The 24,099-nt window shown below is 34.6% G+C and overlaps 1 protein-coding gene across 1 annotated transcript in view; it reads right to left on the minus strand.

Moving 5' to 3' along the window:
• Positions 1-524: 524 nt before the first annotated feature.
• The window catches only part of LOC138139979 (lachesin-like), an 80,688-nt gene continuing 57,113 nt past the window's right edge, over positions 525-24,099 (minus strand). Inside the window, exons 4-9 of the mRNA XM_069060613.1 lie at positions 21,737-21,922; positions 12,889-13,081; positions 11,754-11,882; positions 7,151-7,270; positions 6,401-6,571; positions 525-1,145 (exon numbers count right to left, since the gene is read on the minus strand). Coding sequence (XP_068916714.1) covers positions 874-1,145; positions 6,401-6,571; positions 7,151-7,270; positions 11,754-11,882; positions 12,889-13,081; positions 21,737-21,922 — 1,071 coding nt within the window. The 3' untranslated portion in view covers positions 525-873. The remainder of the gene's footprint in view (positions 1,146-6,400; positions 6,572-7,150; positions 7,271-11,753; positions 11,883-12,888; positions 13,082-21,736; positions 21,923-24,099) is intronic.

Raw genomic sequence — 24,099 nt, forward strand, 5'->3', positions numbered from 1 at the left:
AAAAAGTTGAATTGTAACAGTGAAACGGCCCAGGGAAAATGATAATCAATTTCTGTTTTCACGAAATTATTTGGACGTACTGGAATCTGTCAGCGCTTGGGTCGTTTTGTGGCTTAGCGGCATCGATATATGGGGTATCAGGTTGTACTTAGGTTTACTCCGTTCCACTTACCCCTACAATTGAACGTTCTGTAAGTCTAACACTAAAAACAAAATAACTAACTTTAGATGTTGCGCTTGCTTTTGTTTTTTGTTTTTGTTGAATTTAATGTGCTTATGATTTGTTTGTTAGAATTGTTTCGTTGTAAATTGTGTTGGTATGGCGTCGTCCTCGTAGAAAATATGCGAGATCATTTGTCGGAGTGTGCAAATTATAGAATTTAGAGCTTCACGCAATGTAGCTTTCTCAATTAGCAGTCATTTGTCTAAATAGCTGTAGTAAGTCTAGACAGATGGATGGACTCGAGCTTAGCGCGAACGTGTAAATTGGCATAAAATTACAACCACTTATCAAGGAATGAATATACGAGGACTTATCGTATTTATTTGCACGACTTAAGTTCAAGAATAACATATAATAATTAATACATCTCAGCAAACAACTGGTTTAACATATGATATATGATATTTTCGTAGTATCTATACTGCCTAACTGTCTTATGAATCTAAATATTTGACATATATTATAAGGCAACATACTGTATGGTCTCTCGGCCACACTGTGGACCAACTACATTAATACCATACACGATTAGACTATACAATCAAAACCACACATGAAATTTAGGGTTTTGAAATGAAAACGGTCAATAAGGGGGAACAGAGAGTGAAACATTATTGTCACTACATAAAAGGTTGGAGAACAGCGGGTCGTCATATCCTAAGGAGGAGCAGCAGCAGCGACGCCAGCATGGGGAGGAGGCCGGAGGAGCAGCTCGGCGCCGGATCGACGGGGACGTGGTTCTCGTGCGTGTTGGTCAACGTGCCCCGTGGGGCTCCGGGGGTGGTGTGGGACATGGCCCGGCCGCGCTCGACCACACTGTTAGACAATTCTTCGTCCTGTTCACGCTCCGCAGACCCGAACTGCTCGTTGTAGTCCTCTTCGTCCAGCGAGAGACTGTACACCCTGGTCGGACCTGGAATCTCTGCAACAAAACCTTCGCGTACACGACGACCATCAATCACGCCACACCGAAAATGATACCGTTTTCGAGCGAAACGCATCGCCCCAACACCAAAACGTACTTCCGCATAATCGCACTCGGACAATGAAGAACATCATTAATGCATATACATACCGAAATTCATGAATAATAATGTGTACGCGCGATCAAAAAATAAACACGACGCGACACGTCGATTCCGAAAACACATCCCCACGCAAAAATTTAATCCTTACTTCTGAGAAAATTCTTCTCAAAATCAAAATGGACAAACGCAACTGCGTGTCAACCACGCTGTTACGTTCAATTCAATAATATTTCTTTCATAACATTGTTAAAAGGTTGTCCATATTTAAATTCGTCGACCAAGAATCTGAACGTATAATTACGTAATTAATAAAATATATCATAATTATCTCAATAATTGGAACGGTAAAAATTAGTGTTCAATGAAGATCTAAATACGCAAGCACTAGCCGTGGAAAATTTATGTTTATATCTGCACTTGTGTCTCTGTATTCGAGTTATTCCATTAGAAACTTTTGAGTCAAGAACCATCAAAAAGAGAGATGATTTAAAAACAATATTAAAGATGATTAGAGATGATTTAAAAACAATATTAAACGGTTAGGAGGGAATATCTTGCCTCGTTTCAGCTCGACGTCTCAAATTCTATCTCATAATTTCAGATAACGATATACTCTTTGTGCTTTCTTTCTCTTCTTATTATTATTACTATTATTACCGTCGTAAGATCCTTGCACTTCTGGGTTTAAGCTCGAAGCATTTTATCAACAAAGCGTACTCACTTCTTAATTATACATTAACTATTTTAATGCTTCTTGAAACTTTTCTATTGTTTACTTCGGTAATCTCACTGCTATTAATAACTTAAACAATGATTTAGATATTAACCTCGCATTCGACATACACATACAGAAATAATTATTTTTACATTCCCTCATATTGTTTTAATAAGTTATATATACAGGATGTCTCAGCTAAGACTTTCGGGCCTAATATCTCGGTTATTTGCCAACGGATTTTTATGAAATTAAAAATACAGATATTGTAGACGGTGAGGGTTCAATTAGTAATAATAGAATTACCTCAAGTTAAAACATGTAATTTTAACACATGTTTCCTTTATTGAGAATTAAGCGCAATTATTATTAAATTGTTAAACATTAAAAAATAGGTGTCTATACAAACAATTAACTAAATCACTCGTCTGATTCAACGAAAAGATTAGATTTTGTTGTTAAAAATTTAATCTAAATTTTGAAGGCCTTTGAGCAGTTACCTTTTGAAACAATTGATGAAAAGTTGCCAAGCAACATTTTGTACACCCCTTAAAATCTGTCAAAATTGGGCGCGCTTTATTAGAAATGTCAAATTGTGTAAATTTATTGAAAATACTCTAAAAATAGACTACAATGGCACAAATTTTAATTTTGTTGAAAAAGGAAACAATTTTTGCCTATGGAGAGTGTCGTAAGAACTTCAACGACACAGTTCGTTTTCTCGTGGAACACTATCCAAATGTAGGCTTTATAAAATGTAAGGTTAAGAGAGTCGTCAATTTATTTGAAGACACAGGAAGCGTACGTGAACTAAATTACCTTGCTAAAATATCCCGATCGTGTTTTAGTCCTTTATGGAAGAATTAAAGCATCCAGTATAATAAATTACGTCGAAATGTTGTCTTTAAGTTTGTAAGTATTTGTAAGGTTAGAAAGATAAACGTCAAATATGTCAATGCGTTTGTGCGAAGAGGGGTGACCAAAATTCGGCGATATTTCGCGTTTGTTTCATACGCGTCTACGTTTTTGCAACTGCTGCCACGTTTAACAGTTTTTTTTTCTCTTTTCTTGCAAACCAGACGTCTTTCAAGGACGAGTTTCTCCTTACAGCATTTTTTATTGACGATCAATTTTTTGATATAAATCTTAAGTGATTCAACATTTTAAAAAGACATTTAAAATTACATTTTTAAGACTTGGGTTATTGCATTAATGGGGTTTTACTGTTCACCGTCTAGAATATCTACATTTTAAATTTCACAAAAATCCGTTGGAAAACAACCGAGATATTAGGCTCGAAAGTCTTAGCTGAGACACCCTGTATATTTTCTTCTGGCTTCTCTAAAATTGTGGCGATTGAGGACCGTTTAAGTACAATCAGCTCAAATCTCAATGTCGGATCCAGTCTAGATCTATAATCCGAAGAGTACACAAATATGAAAATTGCTCTGAGTATCCGACGTTCATCGATTGGGTATCGATCTTCACTTTGAAATAACTTAGTGTTTTATTGAAGTGAAATCAGTAAAAATCAAATTATATTTCTTTAAAAAAATGCAAATACCTAATAAATAACGGGATTTAAGTCTAGTCTTTAGAATTTAGATTTAAGTAAAATATTTAAATGTGGAAAAAAACAACCTAACAAAATCTACGTGAACACAAATTGTGATTTAAAAAAAATATTATAAATTTTTTTATGTGGATTTGTTTAATATCGTGAACTTATAACATAACATTTATGACATAATAATTAAAATTAAAATATTCTTTCCTTCCCATTTAACGCAAAAATGTATTTACTATTTTTAAATTACTTAAACCAGTTAGCCTTAACTAAAAAATAAACTAAAGCTTCATGGTATCCCAAAATTCGCGTAACAACTTAGCCGTACGTTGTCTTAACAACTATGTACTTATAGTCATTACTTATTGAAGTATCAGGTAAGAATGCAAAAAAGAATCAATCTTCTTTTTTGTAGAATATATGGATTTATTTGTTACACTAAATGCGACAATATTGAAAAATATTCTATTTATCCCTATAATCTTCAAATATTTCATTTTTGTTGTATCCATAGGAATAAGAAAAAACAATCAAAATCATGTTGCCATTTATATTATTTAAGGTAAAATAGACATAAAACCACTTCTTGGAAATTCTGTAAATAATGAAGTAAATAATTGTAATCCTGAACACAATCATTCAGAATTATATCACTAGCTAGTAAAAAGCAGTCAAAATCTTTTAAAATAAATGAAATCAAAGCTGCACCCCATATCTTCAAATCTAAAAGATATAGAATTTATTTATTATTTTTCTCATAATTTTCTAACATGAATTGACAATGGCCCATTGAATTGTTCCGAGAATTTTGGGGCACCCTGTATATTCAGTTTATAATAAAAAATATCATATTTTAATATTCTTTTTTGTTTAAAAATTGTTTCCAAAAAATGTTTTCACAACATACAACTTTTAAAGAATCACTTTTCTAAAATTCTGAGTTAGTGGAGCATTTGGTCATATTGTGGACATTTTCGATTTTATCCTAACACTGTGTAACAAACTGAGTCGAGTGTACCTACTTTTTATTTTAACTGCGTAATTGTTGATTTAATTAAATTCTGCTAGTTTCACCTAACAATTATATTCCCGTCTCAAGTGACGTTATTGTTGTTGTTATTGTTGTGTTGTGTTTCATTAGATATCACATAATACGGCAGTTGCCAACATCGCATTCAGGTAATGGCAAATATGTATTTAGGATTTAGTGTTAAATTTATGTAAAATTATTCTGAATCAAAGGTAAAAGCATGAAATTTTAATTGAAATATTGTTGAAATGACCAATAATAAAATGATATTTTCAAATTGAGAAGTTTTTATAAAATGACAATTAAATTATTTATCGTAGAAAATTAGTGACTGTCGTTATTGTGAAAAACAATAATCAAGAGTTTGTTTTTGTTATGTGGTATTGACGAATTTTCAAATATGTAAAGTACATTTTTAATTATAGTCCTATGGAACAATTTTCTAATAAGCAGAACAACAGTTATATTGCTATCTCTTTTCAACATAATGTAAAAGCTATAGAATTCTTACGTATTGTATCGGGTATTCATTTAAATTTCTCCTCAAACTTGGCGTTGAAGGGTCGATTGTGAGCGCACCACTCGTCAGTCTGCAGAGTAAAAAAACAAACAACGCAAAAAGTGAGGTTAGATCTAAACAGCTTATCTGTGATATGTAATCCGTGGTGCGTTCACAATCGACACTTCAACCCCTACTTTGAGGATTAATTTAAATGAACACCCCATATTAAGCCAGTCCCACTATGTAACTCGTTTTGGCATGAGCGATTAGAACAAGACACGAGTTGTACGTCAAATTTTTTGGTTAGGTTTTAACCACATTTGTGATGATTTTGTTTAATTTTGCTTGAAATTTCCACCGTATGATGTCAACGAAAAGCTACTCGGCAAGTGGACAGATTCATTTGCAGAATTTGTAATTGCAAAAATAATATTGCAATTGTGCAGAGTTCTGAAAAGAACCGTTTTTTCAAAAACAAAATGAAAACGGAGGAATGAATTTGCAGAAAAACCAAGAAAGCACGAAAGAACACAATTCAAAATCTCAAAAATTGAAATTTGTAATGACATCTGTCTCAAGTTGCCAACATAAATTATTTTCAAATATTGGTAGCACCATGCACTGTTGTCAAGTGTCAAAAGTAGACGCAGGTCATGTCGACTTCTTGATTCGGAATAAACTCATCGGATTATAATTAAAAAATGGACTGTATCTTGTGTTATTTTAACAGTTGCGGTGAGTTGTTTTTGAAAATCGTTATTTTTGTCGATCAAGTCGATCGTTTAAAAAATGATGATTGTGCTTGAGTGTGTGTTTAGATAATAACCGGTGGTTAATCCCGGCAAATCAGTTGAGTTAATTTGAGGATTATCCAACAGCAGCGGCGGCGTAGATTACCGTGTTCAACAGTTATTATTATTATCCAATATATAATTTGAAATATGCTATTAGGCGTAATTCTCTTGACATATTCGGTCGAACGATAATGTTTTGGTAAATAGCGAAAGGTGTATCGGTTTATGTCGTTATCGGGGATAATGAATCAGTCGAGTTCGGAGCCCCTAATGAAATTTTCCCAGTTAGAGTTGTTTTATAAATAGTTAACATCTATAGCCGGGCTGCACTGTTTCAAACAACTAACACATGACTGTAAACCCCTATTAATTAAGTTACAAAATCTCAGATACGTCGTGCGAAATAGACAAAAAGCCACCCCAACCTCCCGTTGGCGGAAGATTTACAATGGTCACAGTTAAAGGGTTGTTATTTAAATAGTACATTGTCAATTTGAGCGAGCGCGAATTGATGAGGTGTGCTGTCGGCGTCGGGACTTACCGTAGAGTCGTATGTTGCTCTCGACTTCACCGAGGGAGTTCTTGGCGATGCACCGGTAGGAGCCGGCGTCTTCCTTCTGTAAGTTCCGGACGATCACGGTCATTCGCACCTCGAACAGGGACTTGCTGACAAATTGAACGTCGTATTTATAGCTCTGTATCACCATCTCACCTGTAAAACGACGGTTGACGGTCAGTCAGTCCATTACAGAGATGACCCGCGATAAAGACGGTCGATAGATTCTGGACAGGAGTGGCCTGTACTAAACTGATAATGGGGCTGGATATGCTGAGCTTTAGCTTCCTGCACATGATTAATGAAACTGCTACTTAATTCTATCCTGTTAATTCTTAATGCGTCACGTCCGGGCTGATGCTTGCGATATGACCGTTCCGCTGTTGTCGGTTACGCATCAAACCCTTAATTTCGGTAATTGATCTTGTGCTGAATTCTCTTGACGGGATTTATAAATTCCGCCTAAGAAGTCATTTATCACCCGCAAATGCCCGGCTTCAACTGCATCTAACCCCATTTTTTTCAGCCGCCTTGCATGCACTAACAAGCCGAATTCCCTCCTCTCGCGAATCTCTCCCGAATGAAATCGGTATTACGGCGAACGAAATTGTTTTATTGTGCGACTGTATATCATGCGTTCCAACTTATAAGTGGCATATATTTAAATAATTAACTTAGTTTAGCACGTTGGGAAGTAGCGAGTAGTTGGCAAGTTAGAAATGAAGTTAGACGTACCGGTATCTCGCACCCAGTAGTTGATGGATTTAGGGGAAGCCTCTACATAACACTCTAATGTCACATCAGTTCCCAATGGCGCACCCACCAATTGATTTGGTACTTGTATTACCGGGTGGACTGAAACAATCGGGAATGTTAACACGACGACATGCCGACATGTGTTACGGTTGCATTCAGACCCAAAGCAAACATTTAATTATGGTAAAATGTCGCATGCTGAAACAAAATCATTTTCCTGAAAAATTCATACATCAAGGCACTTACCAAACCGCATCAGTATGGCATACAAAAAAAATTGCATTGTAAAATACAAAATATATATTATTATTCTAGTACTCTGAAATACAACTGTATCTGCAAAAACTAAGATATTATTTACATTTTTCCATAGTATTGGGAAAATATACGTGGAGAGTAATTCGTTGTTATCATATTTTACGTTAATATACATGTTAAAAATGTGAAGTAATTTCTGCAAATAAAAAATAAATTCTTTTTAATCGAATTATAAAACAATCATTTTTAGGCGAACAAATTAGTGTTAAATTGCATTTCATCTAATGTGAAATATAGCAATAGTATATTATATCATTAAGAGTAGAAGTGAGTCTTTTTGTGGCTAACCCGAAACGCAGTTGAGGTTAGCAATTGGGCGAGGCACAAAAAGACATTCGTTTTCTCACAGTACACACTTACTTCAGATGTTCGCTAAATACAAGAATCGTTATCAAAACGTAAATAGCAAACGATTACAACTTACAACTGTTTATCTATTAACATCGAGGGACAATAGGCGGCTTGTCTTTAGTTACACTCGAATCGGTTAAATATTGGAAAATAATTTGGTTATTTCGCTTTTTTAGGGTTTTATTTTAATGGGGATAATTTATTTATTAAATATTTCGTATAATTGATAGTTGTAATTGATAAATAAATCGTGAAAAATACTTCAAATGACCTTACATTTGACCCGGTCGAGCCGCCTGTGGGACACTTCTACTCCTAGGACTTGAAGTACTTCTACTCTAGCCAGATAAAATTATTTTATCTTCAAGCGATCGAATATCGCGCCTTTGTGTATCTCTAAAGAAACGGTTGAAGCGGCTTTTTTTTGTAACCGGACTTGAAACACTTCAAGTCCTAGGAGTTAAAATGTTCACAGGCGACTCGACCGAGTCAAATGTAAGGTCATCTGAAGCATTTCTCACGATTTATTTATCAATAATTACACGAAATATTTAATAATTAATGCATCCCTATTAAAAAAAGCCCACCAAAAAGCAAAATAACGAAATTATTACCCAAATACCGGTGCCACAGTGGTGTAACACGAGTCGAGTAGAGGGTCTTTTTGTGTTTCGCCCAGTTGCCGACCTCGAATTCGTCTCGGTCTTCAATCTGTGGGCTTAGCACAAAAAGACTCACTTCTACTCTTTATGATATAATCCACTATTTTTTCCTAAATTAAATAACAAAAGAATATTTATTTTTATTAAGTCTACCGTCAGTCAATTTTTGGTTTATATTTGTTAAAAATGTATTTATTAATTTATTTTATTTTTTGTTCGACATTGTCAGAATTTGAGAATTTTCTCCTGTGTGAACGGATTTTGATAAATTTGACAACTTGTCAAAACGAAACGTCAAGCTAATTTTAGAGATTTTCAGCGATTTGGAGCCTTTGGGGGGCTCGCCGAACAAAAAAACTTTGTATTCAACTCGTTCTTGTGTAATTGGAGCCTTTTTTGGCACTCATGCCAAAAAAACCAAATTACACACGAACTCGTTAAATAAACTACTATTATTTGTTTTATCTACATTTTTATTCGCAAAATTCCTTAAATTTTCCGTTCTTTCGTTTTCTTATTTTATATCAGCAGAGACATTAATTTCACTCATAATGTCTTTTTCTCTTTTTCTCTTTTATTTTTCCAGTTTCTCATTCTTTCAAATATTGGTGTATGATTTTCTTATTTCTCTCTGGTACTATTTCTTCTAATAATTGTTGATCTGCATTTTACTTATGGCATCTTTTAAGAAAACCATTAGGGAATTTCTCTTTAATTTTAATTTTATCTTTTTTAATTACTGTTTATCCATAAATATTTGTCGTGAACACCTTTCGCAAAAAAATTATTATAAAAAAGGAGGCACGGCATCAAGACCGGATTTATTTATCATTACGGATATTTTAGGTATATCAAGTAATGATAATTTCTTTGGAAACACCTTTTTCATATATTTTCATTCATGTTTATCGAGGCCAGAATTTGTTCATATGTACGACATTGGGGCTAACAGACAGTACCTACTGAAACCATGCAATGAAGCTATGAAGTATTGAAGTTGAAGGGGCTTTCTCCGGCGGCCACCCATCCAAACACTGACCCTGCCCGATATTGCTTAATTCACCGATCGAATGGAGAGTACTTTCGTAGCAGTTAGGCCGCTCTCATTCTACAACGATTCTTATTTCCAAAAATTATACTCGTAGTTACAATTAAATTTTCCAGATTTCATTTTTTAATTGCTGCTCTATCTGCATAAACTTTAATATTTTTTAGCAGTAAGTATTTTACTCTAGCCTTAAATTTTTCTATCCTAAAATTTAAAATTCCTTCTTCGCTTAAGACTGTTTTCATTACGATTTATTTCTCTCATAATATTTTTTCTGTTATTCTATAAACTATACAGGGTGTATCTAAAATGCATGCATTAATTTTAACACGTAGCATAGCTTGTTAAATGAAACGTTTTTTCTGTTTGAATTTTTACGAAAAAGCGTTACAAAGGGATTTAAAATTTGGAATAAATTAGTCAACAATATGTATATCCGCCTATCGGGATAAGGGCGAAAATTTTCTGTTGTGGTAGAGACGGAGCCTTGTCAAAAAAATATCGTTAGAGAAAAAATTAAATAATTTAAATTAAAATTCTAATGGTTACAAAAAATAGATAGACTAGTTAATCACACAAAACAACTCGTTTGGTAAAAATTGGAGGGCAAAAAATCTTGGGAAACCTTCGCGAATTTTGCAAAATGTTATAGAGAAAAGTTTCATAAATTGGAGGGTTCTTCCATTGCTTAAAATTAACACATGTATTTCAGATACACCCAGCATATCATATTTTACTGAGTTTGTTTTTACCCCTGGCTTTAGCTTTCACCTTTTTACAATATTTTGGTATTTTCTTGTGCAAGAACTTTATATTTCAGTTGAGTATATTTTTGAAATTAAAACTTTGATTTATCCTTTTGTACAATTATTTTTCCATCTTCATAAATTTGTAATTTTTGTTTAGCAATAGAAAAATATAAAAAAAAAAAATCATGTTTCAATATAAGAAATCAAGTACTATTCTGTTCTTTCTTTTTCTTCGTATTTCCACCCATTTGGTTCCATTTTTTTTATTCATTCGTTTACTTTCTGTAAATTCTCTTGTGTCTTCATTTCTTATCAAGCTCTTTATTTTACCTTCTTTTCTATTACACTTTTTCATTTTTTATGTTTCCTATTTCTCCAAATATTCTGTGTATCTTTTTCTCTGTTTCTCGTAAATGTCATTTCTTAACTTGAAATATTTTGAGCTGCTGATTATCTCATTTCAAAACATCTTCTTTATCCCTTCCTTTTCCTTTTTCTTTCGTTTCAAATTTTACCAATTCAGATCCAGTTCATTCACACAAGTTCTACTCCAAACTTATTTTTTTTTACATTATCGACAAGAAAATTGTGTCGTTCAAAAAATGTACAGCCTTGACTGATTCTCAGGTAGACAGTAGCGGTATATTTTAAAACTTCTATAAATAACAAAAGAATATCTTCTATATTTAATTTATTTTTTAACTTATTTAAAAAAAATAACGTTTATTGAGAAGAAAGGTTAGCCGCCTTAAAAAATCAAATAAGCAACAGATTAACCACGAATTAAAGATTTTGCACAACAATCACCAAAAAAAACCAGAAAGTTTTTATTTCTCGGCCACATAAATTATTATCATTTATGAAAAATAGAAACCACAAATTGTTTGTTACTTTAAGTCCCGGTAAAAATAAAAAAATAGTTACTTTAGTCATGTTTACTGGCACGTTTCTGAAACATATCACGTTAAACCGTAACAAAGATGTCTCCGTGTTCGTCAATAATTATGTACCGATTTGAAGCAATCAACAATGAAATCCATTTGTTATGTTTCCTTACAGAAGTGTAGCATTGAATTATACGGCGGTGCAATTATCGAGTATGCAGCTGGAAATATTGGTGAAGAGAACAAGTCAAGTGTATTATTCTTATTGACACGTTATTCGAAACGTAATCGTTTCATGTCAGACAACGAGTAAATCAGTAGTTTGGAATAATTTTGAAGTTAAACATCAAGACAATCAAGTTAAGACTGTTATCTTTGGTTGTAGTATTTGCAGAGTGTAACCTTAACTGGGCAAATCGTCGAATAAAATCAGCAGGGAATAAAAGTAAGAGAAAGACAATCCTGGAAGAAAACTAGGGCCTATTAGTAGCCCTCCCGTTAGAGGTGGAATTTATTTGAGCGTTAAAATTTTGAGTGAGACGTCACAGTATTTTGTAAAGAGACACTTACAATTCACATTGACCATAATCCTCTTGCTAACGGTCGGCGGGACTCCGTTTGAAGCTATGCACATGTATGCGCCCATTTCGGAACGTGATATCTTCACAAGGAGTAAAACTTCTCCTTGATAGGAGGAAACTGAAACACATACACTACAGTAAGCTTCGCAAAAGTGGCTCTCAATATCAAGCTCGATTACTCGTTCGTAACATCCAGCCGGTCATCCCTGAGTTTTACAAGCTGTGGATGCGATGTGACAAATTGAGCATCGACATTGTTCCAGCTTGTATCTCAGAGTTATCAGCAGTCCGAGAGCGCGCATCTTCTTTACGAGCCCACCACTCGCATCTGTAATTCTGCTAACACTCGAAGATTGTGAATCGCGACCCATAAAACGAATGTAAAAATTTACCTTTAAAATATCCACGAGTCGCGTCAGAGAAGAATCACTCGTGATACATTCGCAGTCATTCCGATACGTTTTTCCTTCTACCGCGCGATTTATCAAACTAACGATTTCCCGTACACGCGTATTTTTCATAACAAACACTGCCCTAACGTGCATGCATTACTTCGGGACAAACGCGAGCTCGTAACGGGGGGAAAAACTACTGGCTCTTATCCAGCTGTGTTAGTAGTTTTGGAAAAAACTTGTTTCTGTGTATAAACACAAAGATGACCGCAGCTTTGAAAAGAAATAGTCACATTTTCCTTTTAACAATCACCTTCACGTTCGATATCGGCTGCTGCTTGAGGCCGCTTCCATTGATCTTACCAAAGCAATATACTTAGGGTGGCACAATAATAGGTATTGTAAGATTCAAAAAAGGGATCTTGAGTATTCTCAGGAGCGCAATAGCTTTGGGCAATAACACGTCGATCGGTTAATATGAACAAATACAGCCGCCCCACGAGCGTTATTATTTTCGAAGCCCGCCACGATTCCCTTTTTGATTTTAAACCGGACCGCACCAATTAATCGCGCCGCCATTCTCCCCAACTAATTAACTCACACGTTGCCGAAAACCGATTTGTCACAGGCTTTTATATTAACTACATCTTGAAGCTCGCAAAGCGGCTTTTAAAATTCAATATTGCCGGATTAACGGTTAAGTCGATAATGAAGAAATCAAATGCGTTTTACCTCTGGTGCGTAATCCCGACGGTTCTCTTATTACAATATCGCTGCCATCTTCGCGTCGCCATTGTACATGTGGTTCCGGGTGTCCCCGTGCACGACAAGTCAACTTTACGGTTCCACCTTCGGGTACCATTACGTCTCCAGATGTCTCCTCGGAAATAAAATCGGGAGGAACGACGACGTCCAAATAGCCGAGCTATAACACTTGATAATGTTACATTTTTCCTCGACACGAATTAAAATTCCCTAAACACAACTTGACATCTCACTTTTTCAACACTTCTCCCATTACTCCCTCGTAATAGATACTCCAATCAAATTTGCCGCTTCCTGTTTGCACTATTTACCATTCGCAAAAATAGCTACACTACTTTCTTTCTTCAACACGTGCATGCATTTAAACGTTCAGGCACACAATAAACAATACCCACGAACAAAAATGGCGAACGTTTAATCAATACGAACGTAACGAACAAACTTCCACAATTATTTTTGTTGATGCACTATCGAAACATTGCTCCTGTGATAACCTGTGTGGCAAATTTTAATTCATTTCACACATAGGTACTCTGTTTACCGAAACTAACAATTTAATGACAAATTTAATCTCCACAGCTAAAATTGTAAACTGGTCTTAATTAACAATCCTATTTAGACAACAAAAAGCTTCAAAGGGAATCATATTATTTAATGTTACTCATGACCTCTTCCATTTCCCATCATTTTTTCATTTGACGCTTAATTTTAGTTTTGCATTGTTTACAATTTCTCAACTAATTTTTACAAATTTTTAGAAATTTCTCAGATGACTATACCGGGTGAGTTAAGTTTTACCGCCCGAGCGAAAACACCCACTTCTAATCAATTTAAAATTCTCAAAAAATTCAAGAATGATTGTGTATCACTGCAGAACAATCTGTAAAAATTTCAGAATTTTTAATGAAACAGGTAAAGATTTCGTTTTAATTCAATAACCGCTACATCAATATACATAATTTTTCACTGAGAGTCCTTTCAAACAATTAGGAAAAAGTTGGTGTCATTAAAATCATGAAAACATCACAGGTGTTTGAAATAAATGGAATTTGATATTAAAGTGCAAAATTTAGCTATGATTTATTATTAAATTGGGCGGTCACTTCCACAAAAGAAGTTGACGTAGGTTGTTTATGGTACCCTTTAGGGGTTTAAGACTTACTAGAAAAATTGTCAACAGATGTTTCCCAACAATGAGATATTTATTTATGACACTGTAGCTGTAAATCTTGGGCATTTTTCGCTCTTACTGTTAAAATTGGAATAATTCAAAAACGAATAATTTTCTTTTAATGCGAATTTCATAAATGTGTTCCTTGAATTAATTGTGAATTATGAGCGTGTACGAAAAAAAATGTTTTTTTGCTCAAAATTAATTTTTTAAATTTTATGGCTCTGAATGAAGTGCTACCGGAAAATTGATTGCACACATTTGAAGTCTTATATCAAGGGAATTTTTTTCGCCTCCTCAACTCTAAATGACATGTTTACACATTTTGAACAGCTACGGTATATGGATTTTTACACACTAACCAAATATCTGTCATTTTACCGCACGGAGTATGTAAACTAACGCAAACATTTTAAGCTTTCTGGAACCTCCAAAAAAAAAGTTAGCTTATCAATATCATAAATGAAGTCCATTTATACTAAGACAAGATACCGCTACCAGTGATCCGCTCAGTTTTCGAAAATGAACATAATTTAATTGTTTACTTCTCAAGTCTGATGGAGCCATCTTGTGATGTAAATCGTAAGCATGTCAGTTATCGCTATAATAGGTAACTTTCTGCCATTTCATTAATCAAATGTCAGACTTTGACAGGTTGGGAAAAATTATTGGTTACAACAAATTTCAAATTTGAGAAAACGAGTAATGAATGGGTCGTCGGCCAAAAATATTAATATATTACTAATGCAGTAGACATTTTACATCGCTCGGTTTTTGTTAAAACACTCCCGCTGCGCGGTTGTGTTTCAATCTAAAAACCTCGTGCTGTAAAATGTAGCCTACCGCATTTGTAATGTAAATACCTATGTATTAACCAATGATAATACTATCGGGATTTCATTTAAATTTCTCCTCAAAGTTGGCATTGAAGAGACGATTGTGATCGCACCAGTCGTCACACAAACAACGCAAAAAGTGATCCGTGGTGCGTTCACAATCGACTCTTCAACGCCAACTTTCAAGAGAAATTAAATGAACATCCGATATACAGGATTACTCAGGTAAGATGACAAGCCTGACCAGGTAAAAATGCACCCTAAATACATTTTACAAAGCATACATTGTGTTTTACTATTTAAAAATTAAATGAGGAATCCAAGTAGCTATTCTATTGGTTTGAACGGTATATCTGTCACTGCATTTTCGTTGATATTTAGTATTTGAAAATCGATCGATGGCAGAACCGATATGATCCTACTTACCCATCACTTTTGTAATTTTAATTGCTTATTATTGTTATTAAATCATACTTTGTTAGTTTGTAGAGGGAGAGAACTTGACATTCATTAGGCTGACGTTAAAAGCTATCTATGTCTTACGTGCATTATGATAATGTAATGGGGATTTGAGCTTTATAAATTGTATTTTAGGTTGCATTTTTATCTGGTCAGGCTCGTCATCTTACGTGAATAATCCTGTATAATACCGTGCTTTCAAATAAATTCTCAATTACGGTAGGCTGTGATATTGTTATGAAGTTGGCAGCATGCAATTTCTACAGACAGCATAGCAGTGAGATTTGACAGTAGAGTGCAGTTGTTTATACTGATCATGACATAAAAGTGTATAAAGGAAACGCTAAATTCAAAACAAAATATTTATTCTTAGAGAAAATGCATCAAATGCGTTTTACAATTGTTATGGGGTTATGTTAGCACAAACATCTCTAATAACCAGTCTAGTCTACCAACCATTAATAGAAAAAAGATATAAATCACAGCCTACCCTAGTTGAGAATTTATTTGAAATCACGGCATTAGCAATGTACTTAACAATGTATTTGATAATACTAATTTTGACAGTTGTAGATTATACAGGGTGTCCAATCTATATTTCAGGTCTTATATCTCTATCGATTTTTGTGAAATTTGGAAGATAGGTATTCTAGTGAATGAAGAATAAATGTCTGGTAATAAAATGCCGGACTAATAAAAAATGTAATTTTAAAACATTTCCCTTTATTTTAATCTACACCAAACTAGTGTCAGATTGTTATTCGTTAGAAAACATGTGTCTACACAAAAAAATGTAAGCAAATTAACAGTTTCTACTCCGAGAAAACATCAATTATGTTGTTAAAAATGTGCCATAATTTTTGAGATATTCAAGTCAAGTCGTTTTGAAACAATTGAACAATTCTGCGAAAAATTAAATAATGACATGGTTTTTCCTCTTTTTCGTGTAGGACGACTACCTTTAGGGAACGAATTTTGGTAAAAGTCATTGTTTATTGTTGTTCTACAGTTTGGTATAAAATTTAAACGGTTTAATTCACAAATAAAGGGAGTTAAAATGGCGTTTTTAAGATTCGAGGTATGTACTTGAGTAACGCGAGATTAATCTCCACCTTTTAAATTATCTATCTGTTAAATTTCACAAAAATTGGTCCATAAATAATATAGATATAAGACCTAACTAAACTAACTTTCGTTATTAGCAATAAATAAATGAAGACAGTTTTATTGTTTTGTAATATTTTTAATTTTTGTGTCGATCACTAAGTGGAGTAAAAATGAATGTGTAATTTTGATGTCGGTACGTTATATTTCATATTTTAATCATAAATTACTGCCGGGGGTGGTTTTTGCCAGCGCCGGCAAAAACCTGTGAACTGTACTCAAAGAAAGTATCAAAATTAAGGGTGAGCGAAATAAAAAAGAGGTGAGGCCTAATTATAAAAAGTTAACGTATCCTCTGGCCGCGCATTATTAGGGTAAATTTTTCTTATGTGTGAAGGGCCTTTGTTTGACTAGTTTACTTTGGTAAGTAAAGTAGGGTAGCGGAATGAGTTATAATACTCCACCTTTTTGCGTTGGGTCTCATTATTCAAATATTCTCTTCACGCCAAATACTTAAATGCATTAGCATCTAAAAACATGTTAAGTAACTCCCTACAAGGAGATAATGTTAACTACGACATTTATTTTATTCACTAAATGTGATTTGCAACAACAAGAAATGCTGCTCGCAACGAGGCGCAACACTTTCCCCCTTCTAATATGTTTAAACTGATAAAAAATACAATTAGGGAGGCGCATTATCAAAGAAAAAATATCGTTTTATTTCGGCCGCACGGGGGGTGCAATTAAGCCACATCTAAAACCATAACTTGGATGATGAGTATTTTGTTGAATATCCGCTTCGGTATTTTCTTTTAATACAATCTGCAAGCGGACAAAAACGTGGTTTTGCATCTCACTATGAGAAACAGCACCTGCGAGACGCACAAATTTTCATCCGGAATTTATGTTGTTACACAACTTGTAATGAATACGAGTTACGTCTGTAACATATTCTAAAAATACAAGGCGCCGTGTTCATCTCAAATTAAGATAAACACGGAAACCAAACAAAATGTGTGAACATGTTGCTTCGGTTAATCAAAACAAAATTTTGTTTTTTGAAAATCGATCAACGATCGACCAGACCGGTGAGCTTTAGGCAACCAGTCGTACGCGTGTTGTGCACAGTCTGTTTAATTCTTGTTAGATGTTGTGTAGAGCCAGTGGAAGATGTCATCGCTGTTGCACTCTTGGCAAAGATCTCATTATTCAAAAGAAATCTTTCAGCAAGTGACAGTAAATGTCGCGAGACCAGAAGCTTCTGTCGTCGGAGCTTTATTCGGTACCGCTAAACACAGCGATGATACGTGTTGGCGGTTCATTAGAGCCGAATTCATTGTAATTTATAATTGTAATTTATAAAATCGAATTTAATTTAGGGTGGAGTTGTATTTATACACGCGTGAATAATGCGCGTATTAATTTATTATCAGGTAATGTGATTTTATGTGAAACCTATTGTTGAACGTAATTAACAAATGAAGCCATCCAAAAACAAGTGATAAAATGTGCGACAAAAGACACCGTCTCTGCAACGAGCTATAATAATAGATGTTAGGTAGTAAGTTAATTTATAGTCCTGCGTCGATTGCCCGAGTTTGGTGGTCAGTGCACTGATTGGCTTGGGGTGGCAGGTCTCTGAGGTCCCAACCCTTTCATTATACATGTAACTCCGCTGCGAGTTACATGCTCAACAGACACACGAGAACCTGAAACCGTTCCTGCAACAAAGCTTATCGTCGACCGCCAAAAACGGCAACGGCAACGGCTGATCCTGCTAAATACAAATTTTTTCCAATATCTCCAATTCACTGTTCGAGAAAGTGGTTTCAAAGTATTCTGCTTCTGACGTCTGAACCACACCTAATTTGTCGACGGCTTCGTTATTTCTAATTGACGCTCGACAATGCCGAAAGCGTAAAAGTGTCCCCTAAAGATATTTGTTTAATGAAATCTCAATAAACACAAATACTGACACAAAAAATTTTTTTCAAACACTCGAAAATTCATTATTTAATGTTCAATCGTTTAGGAAATCAGATTCGATTATTACATTGCAAATATTGTTTTTATCGTACCGTATCGATCCCACAGTCTCAAATCAGCTCGACGATGAACTGAATTCTGATTAGTGCTGAATACTAGAAGAAACCTCATTGTTGCTTTAACCAATAATGAAGAGGTTGTGTTCTTGTTTTTCATTAAAACGTCTACTACGGTATCTGCATTGTTTAATAAATACGTAACAACAACAGTTTGTGAGTAACAAAATCAATTTAGTGAATAAAATTATGGTGAAGTCGTAATTCCAGACAAGAGACGATAAAAGCACGAAGACAAGATGGAAGTTCTGGACTATTGTTTGAAATTTATGGTTAAACATTTAAATTAACGAAATAATATTTAAATACTACTCAAAAGCGTTCTCGTGTATTATTCTAATTATTATCTAAACTTGTGTTTAATTAATTCATAATGAATCTTGCATTAAAAAGTTTAAAAAATTAAATATTAATATGTGAGTGAGTGGCTTTAAAGTTAAAGTTTATTATTAAACAGAAAACGGCGAAGTTGTTGAATATATTCAGAGTGAGAATAAACCGACGATCTTGTTTAGCTTCTTGGCAGATTGATGTACTGAAGTGGTGGGATGTCATTTCGCATTTAATGTAAATCTTCCTTTATTAAATCTAGAATGTGCAAAGTCGTGAAAACACTGATGTACAAAGATTGATTAATAATTGCAGTCTAGATAAAAACTTTGACTTGAAATATGAAACAATCTGATGGAGTTTCGTCGTCCAAGACTCTTCACGTGCGGCGGCTGGTGCAGATTTGGCGAACTGAAAGTACAACTCACGTAAACAATCCAAAAATTACCGATTAATATGTGAACAACTTTTGAGTAGCTTCCGCCGTGAGAAACGAGGAAAATTTGGCGCGGCTTAAACACGACGTGTGTTTTGTTGTGCAACTGAAAGTTTCCAAAATAATTTCATATTAGCTGAAGTTGCAAAGTCATAACGACAATGTTACGGAACTAATGGTAAGATGCAAAGTGGAGGGAATCAGACTTCCTCAAAATTCCTATCGGAATTTACATTTTACACGAATTTAAAACAACTTTTACGTTGCTCGAGTAAATCAACTTTATAATATCGCGAATTTTTATTGTACACATCGAGTAAGTTTACAAGCGTTTCCACAATTTTTTTCATTTTTTCAATTGAGAAAAAATTGTTGTAGACTCCACAACGCTTGACCCAGAGGAAAGATTCTTTCATTTTATTTTCTGCCTTATTCTCAACTGTACTCAATTCTGTGCACTGCTTGAGGTTGGTTGTTATTATACTCGTTAACGCTTTGTTTTGACGCCTTATCTTTAATTCTACTTTTGTTCCACTATGAAGCCATGATTGGAATGGGATGAAATTTTATTTGAGATGTTTTGGACCTCTTATTCACCAAAATCATTTAATATTCGCTCTTCTCTTTGTCCGGAATAATCATTCCAGCTTGTCATTACGTGTGTCGCACAAATCACCAAACGTGTTTGAATCCAGTTTCAATTTTAACCGACTCTTTCGTGCGAAAATAATTACAAACTCTTGCATTTTTGCAGAATCGTGGACAAAAGAAATATATCACTGAACATGAAATATGTTGAAGCATGCAAATTGACGAGAATATGATTACCTTGTTATGATTTCTGTTTCGTTACACTTAAGTAAATAACGAGAAATATTTTCGAGCAAATGCATTTCGTAATATTTATTGCGTCCGACTGAAAGAATGCAAGAGAACAGAATGGAAACTGGAATTGCGGATTTAGGAATCGGCGAAAACATTGTTAGAATGACGTATTTTGTGATAGCGTTAATTGTGTTTAAGTTAACAAAGCAGATGTTATTTGGTAGACATTTTGTAAACTATATTTAGATACAGGGTGATTCACGAGCAATAATGAGCCGAACGAAATTTGTGATGCAGCCAACATTACATTTGCACTGATCAGTGGCATTGCCATCTAGAACACAAAGCCTTAAGGCAGCAATTGTTTTTGATCGTGACGTCACAGTAAAGGCCTCATCGAAAAACGAATTAAATCTCCAGAATTTAATAAAAACAGTAAAATTTTTGGTTAGCAATCTTTTTTTTTAGTAGAACGATGTGTTTAGGCTTTACAATTACTGCCTCGTGGAGTAAAATGCCCATAACGACGCGAAAATTGTCATTTATAAGTGAGGTTAAGTTTGTGTATTTATTGTTTTTGCGTAATTTTTACTTTGTGAATCATACAAATAACATCAAATCACAACAAATGCTTCTTACATCTTAATTATATGTGTAGCAACTATTTTTTCAACTAAATTGTACTTAAAACGACAATCACGAAAATGTTGATAGGTTATAAAAATACTTCCCAGGTTTCAACGTCTTTTGCGGCGTTCGATGAACAGTAAATACCCTGGTGTCAACTGAAATTATTATATACACTTGCCACCAGGCTTTTGCTTATCTCACAATTTTCAATCTTCCATAAGAATGATTAAAACACCGTATTTGATGATTCTTAAAATGTAAACAAATTTTGACGTTCGACCTTCCTCGTGACGTCACACGCTGTCTGGTGTTCTAGACGGCAATGTCAGTGGATTTAAAAAAATATATTTTAGTTTTATAAAACGTAGTCAACATGTCGGACATTACATTTGTCAAGTTGAATTAAAATAGTTATGCGGAATAATCAAGAAAAAAAACACAAACTAAAATACTATGTGGGACGTGTATTGTTGGTTGCATCACAAATTTTGTTAGGCTCATTATTACTTGTAAATCAACCTGTATATATGGTCAGTGGGGCATCTAAAAATTGTTCGATGAATGAAACGAGTTTAACGATAAATTGTGTCAGTGTTGTTTGGGTTTTTAGTGAAATAATGTGACGGAGTAGTTTGATGTTTGTTTTGATATTTTGATTAAATGAAATTTTGAAAATCTATCCGAAGCACGTCGAGTGTGTTAAAACGTTAGGACCGAAATGTTCAAAATGGTTTCATTAAATAAATAACGGCTCAAGTTTCGTGAAGTTTGTTATCACAATAAGAAGCATCTGGCTTCCGTTGTTTGCATTAACGATATTTATGTCAGTGGTTAATTCAGAGATCGGCAAAAATGAGTCGGTGGCGGCGTCAATAGTTGCAGTTTAGCTTTCGGTACGCGAGCTTAAACCTAAACCCACCTGACTTTTCATGGGATCAGTGTTAATCTGACACATGTATTGTCCTCTGTCCTCTTCTTGCACGTTCTTGATGTGGAGATTCCATGTGGAGTGGTCGTTATGAGACACCGACACTCGGGGGTTGTGTGTGATCACGTGGTCGTGGATCGCTTGGATCGCCTTGGTGTCGGCCTTCACCCACCCCACCTGTGCAGACATATGTCAACCCTACTTGTTATGCGCGAGTAGTCGAAGGGCCATCTGTGGCGCTTGTGGATCACTCGCAAAGAGCACGGAAACAAAGCAAATGAAATATCAATACACTCGCAGATATTGAAAGCTTTAGACCGCACTAGGTACAAATGGGGGCCCAAAGGAATCAATAAGGCTTTTATTATATGCCACATATTACCGGTTAAAGTTTGTCGATGATCTGACTAAAAAATACATCTCAGGAAACTTCCGCTCACCAAACTCCCACAACTTTTCACTCATTAAATCTTCAAAATTTCAGTCACGGAACCGAAATGAATCATCCTACTACACTAAATTATTTTAATTCGATCTGTTAACAATTCTTTCACATATACGTGAGCGACGTTTTCTTAACTTAGTTTCGAATAGTTGCTCCAGACCCGTAATAAGAGTTGATATTGCATACCGGAGGCAATTCTCTGCTAATGTTGCTCCAGTTCGCACTGCTATTCTACCAGTTTAGATTAAACGGTCGAGATATACCGATGCAATAAAAATATTGGTTAATGCCGATTTAAAATTGAAAGAGGAGATTTGAAATTGCAGATTAAAAATTAAGTCTCGTTTCTTTAATTACAAATCGAGCGTTTCAACCGTCCGAACTGAACCGGTTCGTAAACTGAATAGATGAAACACATAAAACTAGAATTTCTAGATTGTATTCATAAAATTTGGACCCGCGTTAATTATCCGAGACACTTAGATTTTACGATCTCACATAATAGGACACAACAACACGTTGCTGGCCCTTATCATTTTTATATTTCGGTAAACACAATTCGACCAATTTTTACTTTATGGGGGGCGACACATGAAGGGAAATATTTATCATCATCCCTCGAACGTGTACCCGGTGGTATATGTTGCAATAAGTAACCCAAAACTACGTGAGTCCTACAAACGGACCTATAAATAATCGAAATTTCGTTTAAAGAAAATTTATTTAATATACCTATTTAGAATATTTGCCAACCATGTGCCCCATAAAGATTCCGCTGCTTTGCAATTACATCTGCAAATGTATTTTCTAACGCGGACGTAAAACAGACGGAACGCTTTGCCAAATTCAGACTCCTGTGGCGTCCCAAATCATTTATTTCCCCCTGAACGCCGCACGGTTGGTATTACTGTCACGCCGACTAAATATTAAAAATATTAACTAACGGCGTAAATCATCTCAGACTGAATATTCGCCTGCGACGTCTCTAATTATTAGCCGAAAGCTTTTTTAATCTGGACGTTTAAAACAAACATTTTTCAATCGAAACAATGAGTGTGTTACACTCTGTTCGGTACTTTTAACAACTGCGCCCTTAATTAATTAATCGCACCCAAAGGTTTAATCTGGCAGGTATTTTATATAGATTTTTCAAAAAAACCTCCGCCTTTGTGAACTTTACGAACCAACTCTAAGCCTTGTGGCAACAAATTGATTCCTTGCTAAGTAGCATTAAGTATAACAGTACTGTTTAAATAAAATATTCCAAGAAATTACCTCGCGTAAAATTAAGCCCCAACTTTCGATTCAATCAATTAAATATTTAGAGTGTTTCCATAAAAATTATACCGCAGAAAACGACATCGCTTTTCTATTTTTCACAAACGCAGAATTTGAAAGCTCTTAAAAAGCTTTTAACACCGAATTGATTAATTGTCAAGCAGTTTAATTGAAACGATTATCTGTTTAAAATTGTTTGCAAGTGAGTTCAGAGAAAATGACGAGAGACGTCTAGATTTTTGAGAATTTCACTTTTGCACGTGTGTTTAAACAAGTGGAAAAATCAATTTTCAATTGTGTTCTTTTAATTTACAACGTTTTCAACTTTAGTTAATTGATAATTTAATGGCATTTTAATGATGGTCCGTTGATGCAAAACACGCGAACTGCATAAATTAAACAAAACTGCCATATAGTGTGATTCGAAATTAATGAACGGACCAAATTTAAAACGAGCTTTTATTATAAGTCGTGTGGAAAGTTTTGTTGTCTAGATGACCGGTTGCGACAAGTTCGAAAAGTCGCGATTTGTAAAGTAGTAAAGTTGGGAATAAATTGTATAAAATTTCTGAGAAAAATCCTCGAAGAGGTCGACTTTGTTTTTAAAAAGTGCATGTTGTACAGTACGTTA

This window comes from Tenebrio molitor, chromosome X, assembly GCF_963966145.1.
Source record: "Tenebrio molitor chromosome X, icTenMoli1.1, whole genome shotgun sequence".
NCBI lineage: Eukaryota > Metazoa > Arthropoda > Insecta > Coleoptera > Tenebrionidae > Tenebrio > Tenebrio molitor.